This window comes from Erythrolamprus reginae, chromosome 4 (assembly GCF_031021105.1).
Source record: "Erythrolamprus reginae isolate rEryReg1 chromosome 4, rEryReg1.hap1, whole genome shotgun sequence".
Lineage (NCBI taxonomy): Eukaryota > Metazoa > Chordata > Lepidosauria > Squamata > Dipsadidae > Erythrolamprus > Erythrolamprus reginae.
This window is the reverse complement of record NC_091953.1, coordinates 57,999,910-58,020,415: the sequence shown is the minus strand read 5'-3', so window position 1 is coordinate 58,020,415 and position 20,506 is coordinate 57,999,910. Positions and strand designations below refer to the sequence as shown.

The following is a 20,506-nucleotide window of genomic DNA, read 5'->3' as shown; positions in this document are numbered from 1 at the left end:
ACATGTAATATTAAATACACCGTTCCTTTATTATATATCGAATTTATTTTCGATGACTTTATTAAATGCCTTTTAAAAAGACTTATTTTCTTTTGCTTTGGCATGTGTCTGGCAGGTGGCAGACCTTTCTATGGGAGATTTGCTATTGCATACCACAGTTATCTGGCTTAATCCTCCTGCGTCACTTGGAAAGTGGAAGAAGGAACCTGAACTGGCGGCATTCGGTATGTGCTTTGCACCTATAGTTTCCAATGACACCACTGAAGGTGTTTCTAGAAGGGCATGCTGGGAGTGGGGTGGGAGAATTGTCAAGATGGCAGTCACAACTGTTTAATTTCCCCACCCCTCTGTTTTATGTGGATCACATCAGACAACCCTGCTTTTGGCATAAGATGGATTAATATTTGAGGCAGATTGTCTGTTATGCCTCAAATCTGTTTGCAAATTTCAAAGATTTCAAAGCCTTCTGCCGCACGAATCCCAGTGACCAGTTAGGTCCCACAGAGTGGGCCTTCTCCGGGTCCCGTCAACTAAACAATGTTGTTTGGCGGGACCCAGGGGAAGAGCCTTCTCTGGGGTGGCCCCGGCCCTCTGGAACCAACTCCCCCCAGAGATTAGAATAGCCCCCACCCTCCTCGCCTTTCGTAAGCTCCTTAAAACCCACCTCTGTCGTCAGGCATGGGGAAACTGAGATATTCTTTCCCCCTAGGCTTCTACAATTTATGCATGGTATGTTTGTATGTGTGATTGTTTTAGTATTGGATTGTCACATGCTGTTTTTACCACTGTGGTTAGCCGCCCCGAGTCCACGGACAGGGGGGGCATACAAATCCAATAAATAAATAAAATAAAAGCGTAAAAATTATTCATAGATTCATAGGGAAAGCTTGATTAAATATGAAAAAATGTTGGAAAATAAATAAGTAAGATTTGACTTTGCTGTCAGGTATTTTAGACCACTCCTCCCCCCCTGTGGCATGCAATAGAAGCTTGACTGGAAAAGTTGAGAACCAAAATACATTAAATTTGGGGAAATTGTTTTAAGCTGTTGTTATTCTTGTTTTTAAAGATGATTTAAGGAGTAACGATTTAAGGTTTTACAAGCTTAATAATATTGCAAAGCTCAGTAAGTCAGGAAATATAAAAAAAGCTTGTGAAATGTAAAATAGATAGCTGTAGGCAGTAGCTCTTATTTTTCCTTCCATCTTTAGAGTTCATCCTTCAGGGAGATTTGCTGAAATACTGCTTGTATGTAAATGTTGATTTTGGTTCTTTCTATGATGCTGTATCAGAGAAATTCCCTGCAAATAATCTAGGAGTGCATGATAATTTATGGAATTTATGCACTATGTAATGCCCTGAGTCTAAGGAGAAGGGCGGCATAAAAATTGAATAAATAAAATAAAAATAAATAAATAAATAATTATTAACCCTTTCTTCATAATTTTGAAAAATCATTAAATGAAAGTTTTACATTTTAGAACATTTTTATTTGTTAGAGGGACCGTTTACAGGTATGAATACCAAATGATACTTATTAGCTTATTCTACAGTAATCGTGTTAAATGAATGAACTGATTCTGTTGGGAAGATCCTTATATCCCAGTAAAAATTTAAATATACAATTACAATTTATAACCCTTTATCAATGAAGTAAGTGCCATTCACTGTTAAAAACATTGAGTATTGGGGTGGGGGGGGGGTGTTGGTCCAGAATAGATATTACTTCAATTCATCTGGCTATCACGTATTTAGAAAATTTCCATATTTTTCAGAGTATAAGATTCACTCCCCCAGCCCTACATGGCATCGGACCAGATTACTTACGGCAGAGGTCCCCAACCTTTTTAGCACCAGGGACCGGCTTTAAGTTAGACGAGTTTTCTACGGCCCGGTGGGGGGGCTTTGGTCATATGGGGGTGGGGTTATGGAGGGGTGGAGCTTAGTGACGCAGCCCTCCACACTTCTCCACAGGGCAGGGAGAATGAGGAGGCTCCTTTGGCGGCTGGGGGCTGCCTGGCTTTGTGATTTTGACTGGGGGGGGAACTTAGGAAGGTCCTACTTCTCCCCCCCCAGCCCAAAACTCAAAGCCTATCTGCTCCAGAAACTTGGCGATCGCGCCCCACCGCCGCCGCCTCCTCCGTTTCCCCCAACGGCAAGCAATCTAAACGCGGGAAGGGCATTCCGGCGCTTCCCTTCAGCCTCAGAAGCCCCCTCGACGCTGGAGGGATGGTTATGAGGGGAGCGAGCGAGGAGAAGAAGACGTCCCACTCATCGCTCCTGAGGGAACGGGCGAGGGCGTCGGAGACCCAAAGCCCATCCTGTGTGGAGGGAGACGGAGCCAAGCGGGGCCACCCGGAGACCTTTTCCCGTCTTCTTCTCCTCGCTCGCTCCCCTCACAGCCAGCAGCCCCGCTCGCGGGGGGATGCCCGTTCGTAGCTACCAGCCCGCCAAGCGTCGAGGGGGCTTCCGAGGCTGAAGGGAAGAGCCGGAATGCCCTTCCCGGGTTTAGATTGCTTGCTGTTGGGGAAAACGGAGGAGGCGGCGGTTCTTTTCTCCTCGCTCCAGAAAGTAGGCGATCGCGCCCCACCGCCGCCGCCGCCTCCTCCGTTTTCCCCAACAGCAAGCAATCTAAACCCGGGAAGGGCATTCCGGCTCTTCCCTTCAGCCTCGGAAGCCCGCTCGACGCTTGGCGGGCTGGTAGCTACGAACGGGCATCCCCCCGCGAGCGGGGCTGCTGGCTATGAGGGGAGCGAGCGAGGAGAAGAAGACGGGAAAAGGTCTCCGGGTGGCCCCGCTTGGCTCCGTCTTCCTCCACGCAGGATGGGCTTTGGGTCTCCGACGCCCTCGCCCGTTCCCTCAGGAGCGATGAGTGGGACGTCTTCTTCTCCTCGCTCGCTCCCCTCATAACCATCCCTCCAGCGTCGAGGGGGCTTCCGAGGCTGAAGGGAAGAGCCGGAATGCCCTTCCCGGGTTTAGATTGCTTGCTGTTGGGGAAAACGGAGGAGGCGGCGGTTCTTTTCTCCTCGCTCCAGAAAGTAGGCGATCGCGCCCCACCGCCGCCGCCGCCTCCTCCGTTTCCCCCAACAGCAAGCAATCTAAACCCGGGAAGGGCATTCCGGCTCTTCCCTTCAGCCTCGGAAGCCCCCTCGACGCTTGGCGGGCTGGTAGCTACGAACGGGCATCCCCCCGCGAGCGGGGCTGCTGGCTATGAGGGGAGCGAGCGAGGAGAAGAAGACGGGAAAAGGTCTCCGGGTGGCCCCGCTTGGCTCCGTCTTCCTCCACATGGGCTTTGGGTCTCCGACGCCGCGGACCGGCTGGAAAACCCCAACGGCCCGGTCCCGGTCCGCGGACCGGCGGTTGGGGACCTCTGACTTACGGGACCACCTTCTGCCGCATAAATCCCAGTGGCCGGTTATTATTTATTTATTTATTTATCAGATTTGTATGCTGCCTCTCTCCGTAGACTCGGGGCGGCTAACAGCAATAATAATACAATGTAAACAAATCTAATATTTAAGTTAATTTAAAACCCCCCAATTTAAGAAACCAGTTGGCCTTCTCCAGGTCCCGTCACCCAGACAATGTCATTTGGCAGGGCCTAGAGGAAGGGCCTTCTCTGTGGGGGGCCCGGCCTTCTGGAATCAGCTCTCCCAGAGATTCATACTGCCCCCACCCTCCTCGCCTTCCGCAAGAGTCTTAAGACTTACCTATGTCGCCAGGCCTGGGGCAATAAGATCTTGCCCACCTGACCAATAAATGTGATGCATAGTGTGATTGGATTGTCTGATTGAGTCACATATAGAGTTTTTAGCTGTAATTTTTTAATGTACTAGATTTGTTTTGTATGCTTTGTTTCTATATTTATTCTTTGAGCCACCCCGAGTTTTCAGAGAAATAAAGAATAAGAATAAGAATTTTAAAAAGAGGCTGAAAATCTGGGTGTGTCTTATTGAATGTAGCTTTTTTGAAGCTTTTTTTCCAGACCTAATGAGGCTCTAGCACTTTGCCTGCTTTTCTAATTGCTGCTGCCTCTAACAATCAGCTGTGCTTTAGAAGCTGTTTTTCAGCCCTAAGGAGACACTAGTGAGTGAATTGATCTTCACTTTGCCTGCTTTTTCTCATTCCCACTCTCTGACGATCAGAAGCTATTTTTCTAGCCCTAGTGAGACGATAGCGAGTGAAGCAATCTTCTGCATTTTGCCTGCATTTCTTCTTGCTTCTCTCTCTGATAATCAGCAGTGCTTTAGATGCTGTTTTTTATCTCCAACCAAGGGATAAAAATCATGTGTGTGCACTCAAAACCAGCAAACTAATGCGCTGAGTTTGATTTTATTTTATTTTATTGGATTTGTATGCTGCCCTTCTCCGTAGACTTGGGGCGGCTAACAACAGTAGTAAACAGCATATGACAATCCAATATAAACAGTTAAAAACCCCTATTGTAAAACCAAACGTACATACAGACATACCATGATAAAATTGTAAAGGCCTAGGGGGAAAGAGTATCTCAATTCCCCCATGCATGGCGTCAGAGAGGGGTTTTAAGAAGCTTACGAAAGGCAAGGAGGGTGGGAGCAATTCTAATCTCTGGGGGGAGTTGGTTCCAGAAGATCGGGGCCGCCACAGAGAAGGCTCTTCCCCTGGGTCCCGCCAAGCGACATTGTTTAGTTGATGGGACCCGGAGAAGACCCACTCTGTGGGACATAACTGGTCGCTGGGATTTGTGCAGCAGAAGGCGGTCCCTGAGATAGTCTGGTCCGGTGCCATGAAGGGCTTTATAGGTCATAACCAACACTTTGAATTGTGACCGGAAACTGATCGGCAACCAATGCAGACTGCGGAGTGTTGGTGTAACATGGGCATATTTGGGAAAGCCCATGATTGCTCTCGCAGCTGCATTCTGCACGATCTGAAGTTTCCGAACACTTTTCAAAGGTAGACCCATGTAGAGAGCATTACAGTAGTCGAGCCTCGAGGTGATGAGGGCATGAGTGACTGTGAGAAGTGACTCCCGGTCCAAATAGGGCCGCAACTGGTGCACCAGGTGAACCTGGGCAAACGCCCCCCTCGTCACAGCCGAAAGATGTTTCTCTAATGTGAGCTGTGGATCGAGGACGCCCAAGTTGCGGACCCTCTCTGAGGGGTTCAGCTGAAGGTGACCAGACTAAAGAGGCTATCCAGATGAATACCTGGTAGGCAAAATTCTCCCTTCCCTATTTTCCACCCCCAAAACTAAGGTGCGTCTTATACTCCGAAAAATACGGTATGCTCTTTCTTTTTGTAATATAAGGATGTAATATATGGGTGCAGAGGAGGAAATTTTGAATACTTTCCACAGAATTAGCAGTGGATATTTTTTTTCTGGTTATCCATTGGCAAACTGTTGACTTCCTATGTTTGTTTGTTTTTCCCTAGTGTTCAAAACTGCTGTGGTCCTTGTATATAAAGAAGGCGTGAAACAGAGGAAAAAATTGGTAAGTTTATCGACTGTAAATACTATTAAACAACAAAAAATGAAATATCCTATTAGAGTGGGTTAATTAGATGGGTAATTCTAATAATAGAATGAGCTGCGGTGGCGCAGTGGTTAGAGGGCAGTAGTGCAGGCTCCTTCTGCACACGGCCTGCCATTTTGCAGTTCAGATCTCATCAAGGTTGACTCAGCCTTCCATTATTATTATTATTATTATTATTATTATTATTATTATTATTATTATTATTATTATTTATTGGATTTGTATGCCGCCCCTCTCCGTAGACTCGGGGCGGCTAACAACAGTAGTACAAAACAGCATGTAAATCCAATACTGAAACAGTTAAAAAACCCTTATTTGTAAAACCAAACATACATACAAACAAACATACCATGCATAAATCGTATAGGCCTAGGGGGAAAGAATATCTCAGTTCCCCCATGCCTGACGGCAGAGGTGAGTTTTAAGGAGCTTACGAGCTTCCATCCTTCCAAGGTAGGTAAAATGATGACCTTGTTTGTTGGGGGCAATATTCTGACTCTGTAAACTACTTAGAGAGGGCTGTAAAGCACTGTGAAGCAGTATATAAGTCTAAGTGCTATTGCTATAATTATTGTAAACTATTTTTAGTTGTGAAAGTAATGCTTGGAAAGAGCAGTCAAAACTTTCCTTTTTTATTCGAGTGGTTTATTATTACTATCAGTTTCTTCAAAAGCGAGCCCCTTGGATATACATATGCTGTTTAATTCTTTGTAACTAATTTCCTAATATATGCTCATACAGATCTCATTTATCTTCTTTTTATTGTGACTTTTATTTTTTTATTCATCATTTGTTTTATTTTCATTGTGTTATGATTGTTTCATTTATTGGTTTTATTGTTGTTGTGAGGTGCCCATAATTGCTTAAGATGGATGGCCTTATAAATCTTTCATAGAAATAAATAAACCATGCAGATTGGACAGATTTTGATTGAAATATCCAGTGCCTGAGATAGAATTAGAATTGCATTTAATAGTGTTGGAAAGTGCTGTTAAGGCCACTCTATATGACAATCCAAAATTTTAAAATAGTAAAAATCCATTATATCAGGTGATTTTCTGATGAATGGTAACCAATCACTTCTCTGAGCAATTGATACCTTTCTAATATCTAATCAGAATTGTTTGTTCTGTAAATTAAATTATTTAATGAGCTTCACTCATTCTCTTTCATCTTTTCCAGGCAAACTGCTTTTAGTTTTTTCATTGCTTCATAATAGGATTTGATTTCTGGTCTTCTAATGTTCCCCACTGACCTTTTTGGAACTTGTTCTATTATCTATGAATTGTTCTTGAAATATTGTTCTTGAAATACAGTGGTACCTCATCATACAAACTTAATTGGTTCCAGGAGGAGGTTCGTAAGGTGAAAAGTTCGTAAGATGAAACAATTTCCCATAGGAATCAATGTAAAAGCAAATAATGCGTGCAAATCCTTCAGGAAAATCCCAAACTTTAGAAGGGAGGTGAACAGAGGGCAGGGAGGAGCAGCTAAAGGGGGCGGGTGGAAGAAGCAAGGCTAGGCTAAAGGGTGAGTGGAAAGGAAGAAAGGCAAGGGGGGCGCCCCTCCCTTTTCTTTTTTTCAAAAGACACAGTTTCAGTGCCTTTGCAAGCATGCAAAATCTTTACTCCTCCAAGCTGCCCCTCCCTTTTCTTTCTTAAAAAGACACCGTTTCAGTGCTCTTGCAAGCATGCAAAATCTTTACTCCTCCAAGCTGCCCCTCCCTTTTCTTTCTTAAAAAGACACCGTTTCAGTGCTTTTGCAAACATGCAAAATCTTTACTCCTCCAAGCTGCCCCTCCCTTTTCTTTCTTAAAAAGACACCTTTCAGTGCTTTTGCAAGCATGCAAAATCTTTACTCCTCCAAGCTTCCCCTCCCTTTTCTTTCTTCAAAAAAGGGGGGAAAAGAAACCCTTTCATCCCAGCAGCAGCTGCTTGGGTTCGTAAGGTGAAAATAGTTCGGAAGAAGAGGCAAAAAAATCTTAAACACCAGGTTCGTATCTTGAAAAGTTCGTTAGAAGAGGCATTCGTAAGATGAGGTACCACTGTATTGATAATTGATAATATTTCTTTCTTAGAGAAATTAGACAAAAGTAAAAAAAATAGACAAAAGTAAAAAAAAGTAAAATGGTATTTTCCTATAATTATGAAAGTATAATTCTCTGATGTTGAAACTCCACTTGCCTTTTTTTGTATCTGTAACACCCTACCAATATATATTTAATGCAGAAAATGTTTAGTTGTTTGCTGTGTCAGATATAATCATAAAATGTTGACCGATCATTATCTGTTCTCTAATTTTAGTACAAAAATGGTTCACAAGGCAATACTCTTGAAATGAAACAGAGATCTTTTATTATACCCCTGGGACATTTGATCTTAACATTTTTATGCTTGAAACAGAAATTTCAACCTATTTCTGCCTGAGACAGAAAGACTATTCAGCAAGATGTTTGCTCTGATGATCAAATTAAGGGAATAATGGAATGACAATATGAAGTTACTTTTTCATTTTTTATTTTTATCACGAGGGGATGAAATAATGAAGCCCTTAGGGAAAACTCCTCTAAACTTCCTTAATTGCATCACTGTTCTTCACTGTGTATTGATCAAGACTGAAGGCTTTTGTAGATATTTTAAACATTTGATATGAAATAAACCGGCTTACATGCTGTTAATATAGTATCGTTAATAATAAAAATTGTTTTTCCCTACATAGGGTGGATCCCATAGGGCTTCCATTTATGAAGACTCAGACCCATTTCGTTTCCGTCACATGATTCCCTTGGACGCTTTGCAGGTTCGAGCCTCGGCAAGTGCAGGTAAGGTTAAATGGGTTTGTTTATTATTTATTTTTAAAAAAATATCTGGTTGTTGTAAAACTTCTCTTTTGAAGAAATACATCCCGGTAGTTACCAAACTACAAGTATGGTAAGTATACAATCTAGCAGAAAAACCCAATTTATTAAAAAAAATAAGAATTACAAAACAAACAAAAAATAGCAGGATGTCCCACTTAGATTGTACAGTGGTACCTCAAGATATGAACCCCTCGTCTTACGAACAACTCGTGATACGAACCCGGGGTTCAGAAAAATTTTGCCTCTTCTTACGAACTTTTTTCGAGTTACGAACCGGCGTTCGGAGACAGCTGGGAAGCCGCGCGGCTGTTTTAAAAGGTGACAGCCGTGCGGCGGGGCTTCCCAGCAGCCTCCCGAACGCTGGTTCGTAACTCGAAAAAAGTTCGTAAGAAGAGACAAAATTTTTCTGAACCCCGGGTTCGGTTCGGGAGGTTGCTGGGAAGCCCCCCAGCCCGGCTGTGACCTTTTAAAACAGCCGCGGGGCTTCCCAGCTGTCTCCGAACGCCGAACGCGGAAGTTCGGCTTTGGTGTTCGGCTTCTGGAGACAGCTGGGAAGCCGCGCAGCTATTTTAAAAGGTGACAGCCACGCTGGGGGGCTTCCCAGCACCACCCCGAACCCCGAACCCGGAAGTTCGGCAAAAGTTCGGGGTTGGGGGATGTGCTGGGAAGCCCTGCCGCCCGGCTGTCACCTTTTAAAACAAGGTGACAGCCGGGCGGCAGCGGTTTTTTTGCGGGGGGTTTTTTTGGTTGCACGGATTAATTGACTTTACATTGTTTCCTATGGGAAACAATGTTTCGTCTTACGAACCTTTCGTCTTACGAACCTCCCCCTGGAACCAATTAGGTTCGTAAGACGAGGTTTGACTGTATTTGATAACATTTTTTACTGTCCAAATGGACCCTTTTATTTTTTTTTATAAATGTGAGTGTTAGGTTGAATTCTTGTTATTTTCTCATTTCCAGAATTTCAGAATAGAACCTGAAGAGAGCAGGAATTGGGTAGCTCAGTTGTTTTCACACTTCTTTTAAAGAGACTTAAACCCTTAGTGATTCAACATTTAACTCTACAATAATTCTAACAATCAACAAAATTAAAGGAGTAGAGCCCATCATTATTTTAGTGTTTGAAAATTTATTTATTTATTTATTTATTTATTTGATTTTTATGCTGCCCTTCTCCTTAGACTCAGGGCGGCTTACAAAATGTTAGCAATAGCACTTTTTTTAACAGAGCTAGGCTATTGCCCCCACAATCCGGGTCCTCATTTTACCCACCTTGGAAGGATGGAAGGCTGAGTCAACCTTAAGCCAGTGATGAGATTTGAACCGCTGACATTCAGATCTACAAGTCCGCTTCAGTGGCCTGCAGTACAGCACTCTACCTGCTGCGCCACCCCGGCTCATTTTAAAATAGTAAAAATCCATTATATCAGATGATTTTCTGATGAATGGTAACCAATCACTTCTCTGAGCAATTGATACCTTTCTAATATCTAATTGCTTGCTAAACATGGCTTCAGGATGCTATTTCTGCTTGTCTCACTTTTTGTGTGTGTTTACACTGCTTATCAATCTCCATAGCATCTTTATTTCTAATTGGCCAAAAAAAATTTTTATCCATCTCTTACAGCCCTTATCTTCTCTATAATTTCCCTCCATCTTTGTTTCCCAGCCTCCTTTCTCCATGATATGAAACAGGCCATTAATAGAGTCAACATAGCTTTCCCAAAGACTCTTATTCGTGCAGATACGTTTAATCTTTAAAAATGTAAAGAAAGTTGAATCTCACCTGTCAGATCATCTTTCTAACATGAAAATAGATTTGGATTTTCTTAATGCTTTTGCAATTTTTTTGTCATATGCATTAGCTGACACAGATTCTGTTTTCTGATGTGAAATCTGTATAACTAGAGTCATATGCAAATCTTTTTCAGTTCTTAATATGTATTCCTAACATGAGCTGCTGATGTGCACTGCCTGTGGTGTGCCTGTAGGCGTTTTTAGATTCACCACTGAGAGTTTTAATTGTGATGAGAGCAAGAGAACAGCAAGATGCCTTAATTAAGTCACTGAAAGTTTTCCTGGCCTATGAGATTGTTGTTCGTTTTCATGTTGTACCATGAGTGACGTTGTATTTATATGGATAACATTGTTTTTGTAAATACAATAGCATCTTAACCTATATTTATATCAATATAAGTGACAGGGTAGTTGCTTTTTAGATTGCTTTTGTTATTTTAAACTTTGAAATTTGCACTCTGTGGTTTTTCTTTAACAACTAAACATCCCATTCATTGCAAGCTTCCTTGACTTTACTTTTTAGATTTTCATTTTCTGGCTTTTAAAAAAATAGCATCAGTCATTCACCGATAGCATAGGAGCAAAATTATATTGACAAAGTAAAATGGCATTTGCTTAAGAAGATCCGTAAAATTGTTTACATTTGATTATTAACAAAATGGTTTGAATGGGAGTCCACCCTGAAATGAATGGAAGGTATATATGCAGTGCTGCAACTGGCTGCAACTGTTTATGATTCTACAGAGACCTCCTTATGGAAGGATTGCAGCCATGTTAAGAAGCTTTTACATGTTTCGGTCATTCCGTGTATTCAGTATGCAAAGGGAAATAATCGATCATTTCACATCATTACTCCTGAGGTTCTAATTCTTGAACCAATTATCTCCTCCCACTTATGACTGTATGACTGTACAGTGGTACCTCATCTTACGAACGAACGCCTCTTCTAACGAACTTTTTGAGATACGAACCCAGTGTTTAAGATTTTTTTGCCTCTTCTTATGAACTATTTTCACCTTACGAACCCAAGCCACTGCTGCTGGGATGAAGGGGTTTCTCTTTTTTTCCTTGTTTGAAGAAAGAAAAGGGAGGGGCAGCTTGGAGGGGGAAAGAGTTTGCATTTTAAAAAGTAGGAGAACAGCGTGCTTGCAGAGGCACTGAAAGGGTTTCATTTGAAGAAAGAAAAGGGAGGGGCACCCCCTTGCCTTTCTTCCTTCCCACTCACCCTTTAGCCTAGCCTTGCTTCTTCCATCCACCCCCTTTAGCTGCTCCTCCCTGCCCTCTGTTCACCTCCCTTCTAAAGTTTGGGATTTTCCTGAAGGATTTGCACACATTATTTGCTTTTACATTGATTCCTATGGGAAACATAGTTTTGTCTTACGAACTTTTCACCTTACGAACCTCCTCCTGGAACCACTGTAACTTGTTGCTTCTATCGTTACAATTTATATTAATATTGATTGTTTCCTGATTGCTTATTTGTACCATATGATAACCATTAAGTGATGTACCTCATGATTCTTGACAAATGTATATTTTCTTTTATGTACACTGAGATCATATGCACCAAAGACAAATTCCTTGTGTGTCCAATCACACTTGTCCAATAAAGAATTCTATTCTATTCCATTCCATTCCATTCTCCTGTATTTCATTCACTAACCTAATCATCTTCAAATTTCAGCTGAAATGCTTTCAGTAAATAACAAGTCAAAATATTGCTTTTAAAATGTTCTTTTCTCTCTGTCTAGATGCAGAGACCAGTTCTGTCTGTGAGATCGTTCATGTGAAATCAGAGTCGGAAGGCAGGCCAGAGAGGTCTTTCCATCTTTGTTGCAGGTAAGGAGTAGTGATAGTTTGCAAAATTATATTAACATTTACCCTAAATAAATCAAAATCAATATTCTGCTGACAGACCAGCACATAACTGGTGTGTTCTTTCTTTCTTTCTTTCTTTCTTTCTTTCTTTCTTTCTTTCTTTCTTTCTTTCTTTCTTTCTTTCTTTCTTTCTTTTCAGTTCCCCAGAACACAGGAAAGATTTTCTAAAAGCTGTGCATTCAATTTTACGAGACAAACACAGAAGACAACTTCTTAAAACTGAAAGTTTGCCCTCATCACAGCACTATGTCCCATTTGGAGGAAAAAGGCTGAGTGCACTGAAAGGTGCAAGGCCAATTATGAACAGGACAGGTACTCATGGTTAAAGTTTGTTAAAGTACTCCAGCTCCAGAAGAGGGGTGGAGGATTTTAAGAGCAACGATGAATGATCCTACTCACTATTAGTTCTGCACCACTCATACTTTGGTTTCTCACATCATCATCATTATTATTATTATTATTATTTATTAGATTGGTATGCCGCTCCTCTCTGTAGACTCGGGGCGGATCACAACAATAATAAAAACAATGTACAGTAACAAATCTAATATTTACAAATACAGTAGTACCTCTAGAAACAAGCTGCTCCACATGCGAGTATTTCAAGTTACGAGCCGTGACGCGAGCAAAATTTCTTTTTGACACCCAAGCTCAAATTCGGGATATGAGTCGAGTTTCCACTAGGTGGCGCAAGAATCTCCTTGCTTCCGGTTATCTCGGCGCGAAAAACAAAGTCTAAAGGCATTCCTTTGAGATGCGAGTTGATCGACTTACGAGCTCGTGTCTGGAACAAATTATACTTGTATGTCGAGATACCACTGTATATCTAAAAAAAAACTTATTTAAAAGCAAAACATACACACAAATGTACCATACATAAACTATATAGGCCTGGGGGAGATGTCTCAATTCCCCCATGCCTGACGTCAGGGGTGGGTTTTAAGGAGTTTACGAAAGGCAAGGAGGGTGGGGGCAATCCTAATCTCCGGGGGGAGCTGGTTCCAGAGGGTCGGGGCCGCCACAGAGAAGGCTCTTCCCCTGGGTCCCGCCAGATGACATTGTTTAGTCGACGGGACCCGGAGAAGGCCAACTCTGTGGGACCTAATCGGTCGCTGGGATTCGTGCGGCAGAAGGCGGTCCCTGAGATAATCTGGTCCGGTGCCATGGAGGGCTTTATAGGTCATACCCCACACTTTGAATTGTGACCGGAAACTGATCAGCAACCAATGCAGACTGCGGAGTGTTAGTGTAACATGGGCATATTTGGGGAAGCCCATGATTGCTCTCGCAGCTGCATTCTGCACGATCTGAAGTTTCCGAACACTCTTCAAAGGTAGCCCCATGTAGAGAGCATTACAGTAGTCGAACTTCGAGGTGATGAGAGCATGAGTGACTATGAGCAATGACTCCTGGTCCAGGTAGGGCCGCAACTGGTGCACCAGGTGAAGCTGGGCAAACGCCCCCCTCGCCACAGCTGAAAGATGTTTCTCTAATGTAAGCTGTGGATCGAGGAGGACGCCCAAGTTGTGGACCCTCTCTAAGGGGGTCAATAATCCCCCCCCAGGGTAATGGATGGACAGATGGAATTGTCCTTGGGAGGCAAAACCCACAGCCACTCCTTCTTATCAGGGTTGAGTTTGAGTCTGTTGACCTGCAACAGCTTAAGTCTTGAGATAATTTATAAAGCAAAGCAAAGCACCATGCACACACAAAGAATGCTTTTATCCCATTTTTTATAGCTTCAGAAATGTGTAATAAGATCGTATTTAATTAATAATTAACTGTCATAGTGGCAGGCTTAAGTAACACAACTGTCATTTGACACTTGAATGTTGTGAGGTGTGAAAGGAAGCTGAATTCACAAAAACCCACACTAGGTATAGGGCAGGACATCACATTAAATATCAGCTCTCTATATTTCGCCCCATGTCTGCTACTTTTGCTTCTCTTAAAAAAGTATGACATACAGTGCTATTGAAGCATAATTGAATTGCTTTATCTTATTAACATATCTTAAAATAATGAAGTGAAAAGTAATAGCTGATCACTGAGCCACATGTTTCAGCTATAATGGACCAGATGTTAAAATTAAATCTAAAATATTTCTATCTATTGAAGAAGAAAAAGTGCTAACTTCTTTGCCATTATCATGTAATGTTAACTACAAGATATTTTAAAATTTAATTTCTATACAACTTAATTTCTTTGCCTGGACAATTTAGTTATGAACATTTTCAATGAATATTGACAGTATTATCACTTTATTTCAGTTGCGGCCCTACTTGGACAGGGAGTCATTGCTCACAGTCGCTCATGCCCTCATCACCTCGAGGTTCGATTACTGCAATGCTCTCTACATGGGTCTACCTTTGAAAAGTGTTCGGAAACTTCAGATCGTGCAGAATGTGGCCGCGAGAGCTATCGTGGGGCTTCCCAGATTTCCCCATGTTTCTACAACACTCCGTGGTCTGCACTGGCTGCCGATCAGTTTCCGGTCACAATTCAAAGTGTTGGTAATTGTAATGACCTTTAAAGCCCAACATGGCATTGGACCAGAATACCTCTGGAACCGCCTTCTACCGCACGAATCCCAGCAGCCAATAAGGTCCCACAGAGTTGGCCTTCTCCAGGTCCCGTCGACCAAACAATGTCGTTTGGCGGGCCTCAGGGGAAGAGCCTTCTCTGTGGTGGCCCCGGCCCTCTGGAACCAACTCCCCCCGGAGATTAAAACGGCCCCCACCCTCCTTGTCTTTCACAAGTTACCCAAGACCCACCTGTATCGCCAGGCATGGGGGAACTAAGACATCTCCCCCCGGCTTTTTATATTTCATGTTTGCTATGTATGTGCTGTGTGGTTTTAATTGTTGGGGTTTTTATATATTTTTATTATTAGATTTGTCCCATTGTTACACTGTTTCTTATTACTGTTGTGAGCCGCCCCGAGTCTTCGGAGAGGGGTGGCATACAAATCTAATAAGTTATTATTGTTGTTATTATTATTATTATTATTATTATTAATTTTATATTTTATAGTAAATACAACATAAATGAATAAATTTATATTTTGTGTTTCTAAACTGCTCATCTCCCTCGAGGAAATTTAGTAGCCTTTCTTTCTTCATGTTTATCAGTTCCCCAAGTCATATCATGTCAGATTTTACATGTTTCATTATTATTAATTATCAGCTAGGGTTATGGCTCAGTGCTTAAATATGCTGAGCTTGTCAGCTGGAAACCCAAGCACTGTGCAGCGGGGTGAGCTTGTCCCATCTCCTCCCCACCTAGCAGTTCAAAAGCATTCAAATGTGAGTAGATAAATAGGTAGCAATTTCGTAGGAAGGTAACAGCATTCCATTATTATTATTATTATTATTATTATTATTATTATTATTATTATTATTATTATTATTAATTAGATTTGTATGCCGCCCCTCTCTGAAGACTCGGGGCGGCTCACAACAATAGCAAAAGATCATAATAGTAAAACAAATCTAATATTAATACACACACACACACACATACACACATATATATATATTTGTTTTCGTAGATTTTCACGGGTACAGGTATGACGGTCTTGGTATATTCGGGTTTCTTCCCGTGTAGGATTTAGAAATTTCTGGCGACGTTTCGACGAGGTCCCACTCGTCATCTTCAGGCTGGTGCTTCTGGCCTTGTTCTAGGGCGAACAACCTTGAACAAGGACAGAAGCACCAGCCTGAAGATGACGAGTGGGACCTTGTCGAAACATCGCCAGAAATTTCTAAATCCTACATGGGAAGAAACCCAAATATACCAAGACTGTAAAACCCCAATAGTTAACAAACCATACAACACATACATACCAATTATAAAATATAAGAGCCTGGGGAAGGTGCCTCAGTTCCCCCATGCCTGGCGATATAGGTGGATCTTGAGTAATTTGTGTAAGACAAGGAGGGTGGGGGCCGTTCTGATCTCCGGGGGAAGTTGATTCCAGAGGGCCGGGGCCAGCACAGAGAAGACTCTTCCCCTGGGGCCCACCAGACGACATTGTTTAGTCGACAGGACCCGGAGAAGGCCAACTCTGTGGGACCTTATCGGCCGCTGGGATTCATGCGGTAGAAGGCGGTTCCAGAGGTATTCTGGTCCAATGCCATGTAGGGCTTTGATGTGCCTTTGATGTACTGGCTTGATGTGCCGGCTTCTTTGGCAGCACTCACTAGAGTTGGACATGACAGGGTAAACCTTTACCTTTACTGTGAAAAAATGACTACAAAGGCTAATTTATAAATTAATATTCAAATTTCTCTTGATAAAAGCCTCTGGGATTTTATTTTTGTGTATGCACAGTGTCCGCCCCAAGCAAGTCACTCGGGAGGAGAAGGCGACGCCTAGCTCGAAACAGATTTACCATTGATTCAGATGCCGTCTTTGCCAGCAGTCCTGAGAAAGAGACCCATCAGACATCCAACAATAAGGACACTGACCGCTGGGTAGAAGAGCAGTTTGATCTTGGTCAGTATGAAGAACAAGAGGACATAAAAGAAACAGATATTCTCAGTGATGAGGAGGACTGTTGTGAGCCTTTGAAGAGCACCATGGTTGAAAAAGAACTCCAGGAGCAATTGCAGTCAGCCTCTATTACAAACAACCAGTCGTACCGGGGAACCAAAACAAGGTATCCTATGGGCACCCACGCCTCCAGAATGGCTCAGTTAAAGAAGCAAGCTGCTCTGTCTGGAATTAATGGTAGCATGGAAGGCAACAATGAAGAAGTCATCTGGGTTCGCCGCCAAGACTTTGTACCATCAAGAAAATTAAACACAGAACTTTAGAGCCAATACTTTCTTGTTAGATGCTAGGTGTAGGTGAGCCCCCAATTTACCCCTTATACATTGTGGAGAGCCATCCCTTAGAATGCATACTTGCACATATAGTAATGGCAGCTAAACTCGTTGAAACTACAGCCTCTCCTCCTGTTTTCTCCTTTAAAGTAGTCCAAAAAGGAGAAGTGAAGCAAAATTTGGAAATAGAATGAGCTTGAGTCCTTCTCTATATAGTACCAAGGGCTTTATTTATTAAAAAAAAACAAATCAGGGGCTGCATAATATAACGGGCTGCATAGATATTGCTAAAAAAAACACAGTGCCGTGGGTGTTTTTCTTAAAATATATGCGTGCAGCAAATTAGTTTAAGTGATAGCACAACAGCAAATGAATTTTGTATGCGATAGGTAAAATCATAAGTTCATCTTTAAAAAGTTGCAGCAAACAATGAACACTTGTCCATGACTGCAACAGATTTCACTCTTCAACTCAAAGCTATTCACCCTTATCCAGCAAGGGCAATCTATTCTGGACATGGGATTTTCTTCTTTCCGAGGTACCACAAGTGGGGATGGTGTTGAATGGAGGGAATAAACTTGCATTCAGCATCCAAGGACATAGATACAAGGGATGATCTGCACTGCACACGCACTGCTAACCAGATGTTTGACATCACCACTGCTGAGTAGTCCAGTCGCTTATTTGCAGGAACTAGAAACAACCTTCCCTTTCTTTTCTCCTTTAACAAGTTATATTCTTTATAGTGCCAAACATCTCTAGTAGCTAAGGTAGCTGCATGCAGTAGCATTGACAAAGCTTCCTGTTGCGAAGTCAAAATCTCTGGATTTGGTGATGCAATGTGTATTTTAGGGATGTGTAAGGGAAAATCTGGAATTTATGTTGTGCTGAGTTCTTTTTGGTCTGTGGTTAGTTTAATGTCGATGTTGGAATTTCTAGTTTTTCATAAAAATTATAACAATGCAGAATCTCCCCCCCCCCCAAACTTTAGTGATCAAAATTCAACACTTGAAAATAATTTTCTGCATGTTACCTAAATTACGAAGGCACAAACGAATGGGGATTTGATGGTGTTAAACTGCAAACTTAAACACAATGACTGAGGAGTAAGACCGACTTGCAGAGGGCTCTGGTGTTCGGTTCTAAGTTTGGGCTGTAAAACAAACCTTTCAGAAAGAGTTTGAAGATGTTGGTTGTATAGCCTGAACGGCAAACTTTTATGGACAAACTTTCATTCCTGTAAAATATCGTGGGCAGCTACACATATTTGAGACTGGAATTTAGTTACCAATGTCAAATAGCTGAACATCAAAGGAGGTTAAGTTAATCCCTGCTGTGGTTTTGTTGTAGTTGATAGGATTTGACCTTGGGTGAGTTTGATCCTCCCTGCCTGATCGAGTTAGGCTCAGGAAAAAATAAATATTTTATGGCCGGAAAAGTTGACCTCACCTTATCCATGTGAGATTAGAGACATTATTACTTGATTCCCTCTCCACACTATTAGATAATATGAACAATATATTGAACAGGCAACTTTCAGTTACATTTAAAATTTCCTATTTAAACATCTATAACAGGGTACAGATACAACTTATAATCAAAAATTTCCAAATATTTTTAAAGCACTTTTTTTTTCTTTTTAAATATTTATATGGCTTCCCTGTCTTAGTTTTTGCTCTGCAAAATGGGAGGATTTGGGGGGTTTTGTTTTTCAAGTGGGATTCTTTTCGGACCTACTGATGTTTGACACATTAGTAGGTATATTGAAAACCTAAAATTTTGTAGTAGCTTTAGGAAATACATTTTGTATAATTAGCTATGGCTATGTTTGGTGACATGAACAGAAAATATTACCCAGTACCATCTGCTGTCTTATGTCCCAATCAGTATTGAAGTGTCACCTGTTCGATTCTCAGTGCACTATATTCAGTATTTTGATAGTTTTATTCTCTCAACTTTTGCTATTTTTTAACCGTTTTATTAAAAAGCTTTCTAAGCCCTGTGTATCTCATCATATTAAAATTAAATCAGTTGTGTACCAACTTATTAGACCTTACAATGCTTTTGCTGTCCCCAGTGGAATACATTAAGCCTGTGAAATGCTGGATGTCCTGTGCTTGGAGGGTGCCATTGTTCTTGTACATAATATAATGACTTGCCAATGTCAAAAGTTCTTATATATTTCTTTTATAAGCTGAAAGAAGGTCTATTTTTATGTTTTTAGGCATATGAATGGAACGTTGTAAATGCCTGTCAAATAAAATAATACTGAAAAATGTTGGGGGAACATAGTCTTTTTATTTTATTTCAGTATAAAACCTTTTGGTTATATTGACTGGAGATTTGTAGAGTTAATATCAATTTATCTGAAGATCTTGGAAAGATCTTGCAGTAGACACAAGGACAACAGATACAATCCAAGCAAATTGAGCATATTTCTATATCTTAAATTAGGAATAATTAAGCCAAAATCACCCAGATTGCATTTCTAGATACTAGAGCACCTGCGGAATCCATAAATGGCATTCGGGGATCTTTGAAGGACCAGGTGAGTAAAGGATAGGATAGATTCTACAGGTTATTCATAAACTGATTGATTAGGAAGCACACTGAAAACAATGGTTGACTGTTTACCAATACTTGTACAACACAAAGTTGTTAAAAATAAGTCTCATCAGAGTTTTCTTTCCTTAAAAAAAGGTAATTTAGTAAAGCATTTCAGATAAGACTTGATATTCAATCTATTAAATTAAATAAAAGGATTTAATTAGTTTGAAAATCACAGACAAAGAGAGTTTATCAGAGGGCTGAAATATTGAGTATTGATATCCTGAGTAGTTGAACAAGCGGGATGATACCTCCTGCCTACCAGACATCTGGAAACCAGCCCTCAAACGTAACCCAGCCATAAACCTGAAACTAGACTCAGAACACACATTGCAAAACAATCAAGTAGCCTGCAAGCTCCAACTACTCAGGATATCACGCCTAATCAACAACCATTAACTAATCAGCATACCTCAGCTACATCAACGACCCCAATTGTTACCCCACTGACTCACCAGGAAGTTTCTACACAGCAGGCAATTGCTGAGCCATCAAACCACACCCAGCCACCAGTATTTATAGAAGGAAGGCAGCTCAGGTCTCGCAGTGTTCGCCTTAGAACAAGGACAGAAACACCAGCCTGAAGATGACGAGTGGGACCTCGTCAAAACGTCGCCAGAAATTTCCAAATCCTACACGGGAAGAAACCCGAATATACCAAGACCATCATATATATAGTAATATATATTATATAGTCATATATATATATGACTATGTCATCTAGATCATGGCTGTCCCAAAGGTGCTTTTTCAAGAGGCAATTGGGCTTTCTAGTTTTTCTTTGAAGACATTTCGCTTCTCATCCAAGAAGCTCAAAGCTTGAAAAGCAAAACCTCTTCAAAGAAAAAACCAGAAAGTCCATTCATTCATTCATTCATTCATTTATTTTATTTTATTTTATTTATTTATGTATCATTCATTCATTCAATTTTTATGCCACCCTTCTCCTTAGACTCAGGGCGGCTTACAACATGTTAGCAATAGCACTTTTTAACAGAGCCAGCATATTGCCCCCA

At 41.5% G+C, this 20,506-nt stretch overlaps 1 protein-coding gene across 3 annotated transcripts in view; it reads left to right on the top strand.

The window, feature by feature from the left end:
* Positions 1-19,159, top strand: part of TIAM1 (TIAM Rac1 associated GEF 1) — a 229,923-nt gene extending 210,764 nt beyond the window's left edge. For all 3 annotated transcript variants that reach the window (XM_070750312.1, XM_070750313.1, XM_070750314.1), the window contains 6 exons: positions 116-224; positions 5,419-5,477; positions 8,238-8,340; positions 11,931-12,018; positions 12,197-12,369; positions 16,390-19,159. In XM_070750312.1, coding sequence (XP_070606413.1) covers positions 116-224; positions 5,419-5,477; positions 8,238-8,340; positions 11,931-12,018; positions 12,197-12,369; positions 16,390-16,874 — 1,017 coding nt within the window. In that variant the 3' untranslated portion in view covers positions 16,875-19,159. The remainder of the gene's footprint in view (positions 1-115; positions 225-5,418; positions 5,478-8,237; positions 8,341-11,930; positions 12,019-12,196; positions 12,370-16,389) is intronic.
* Positions 19,160-20,506: the final 1,347 nt, after the last annotated feature.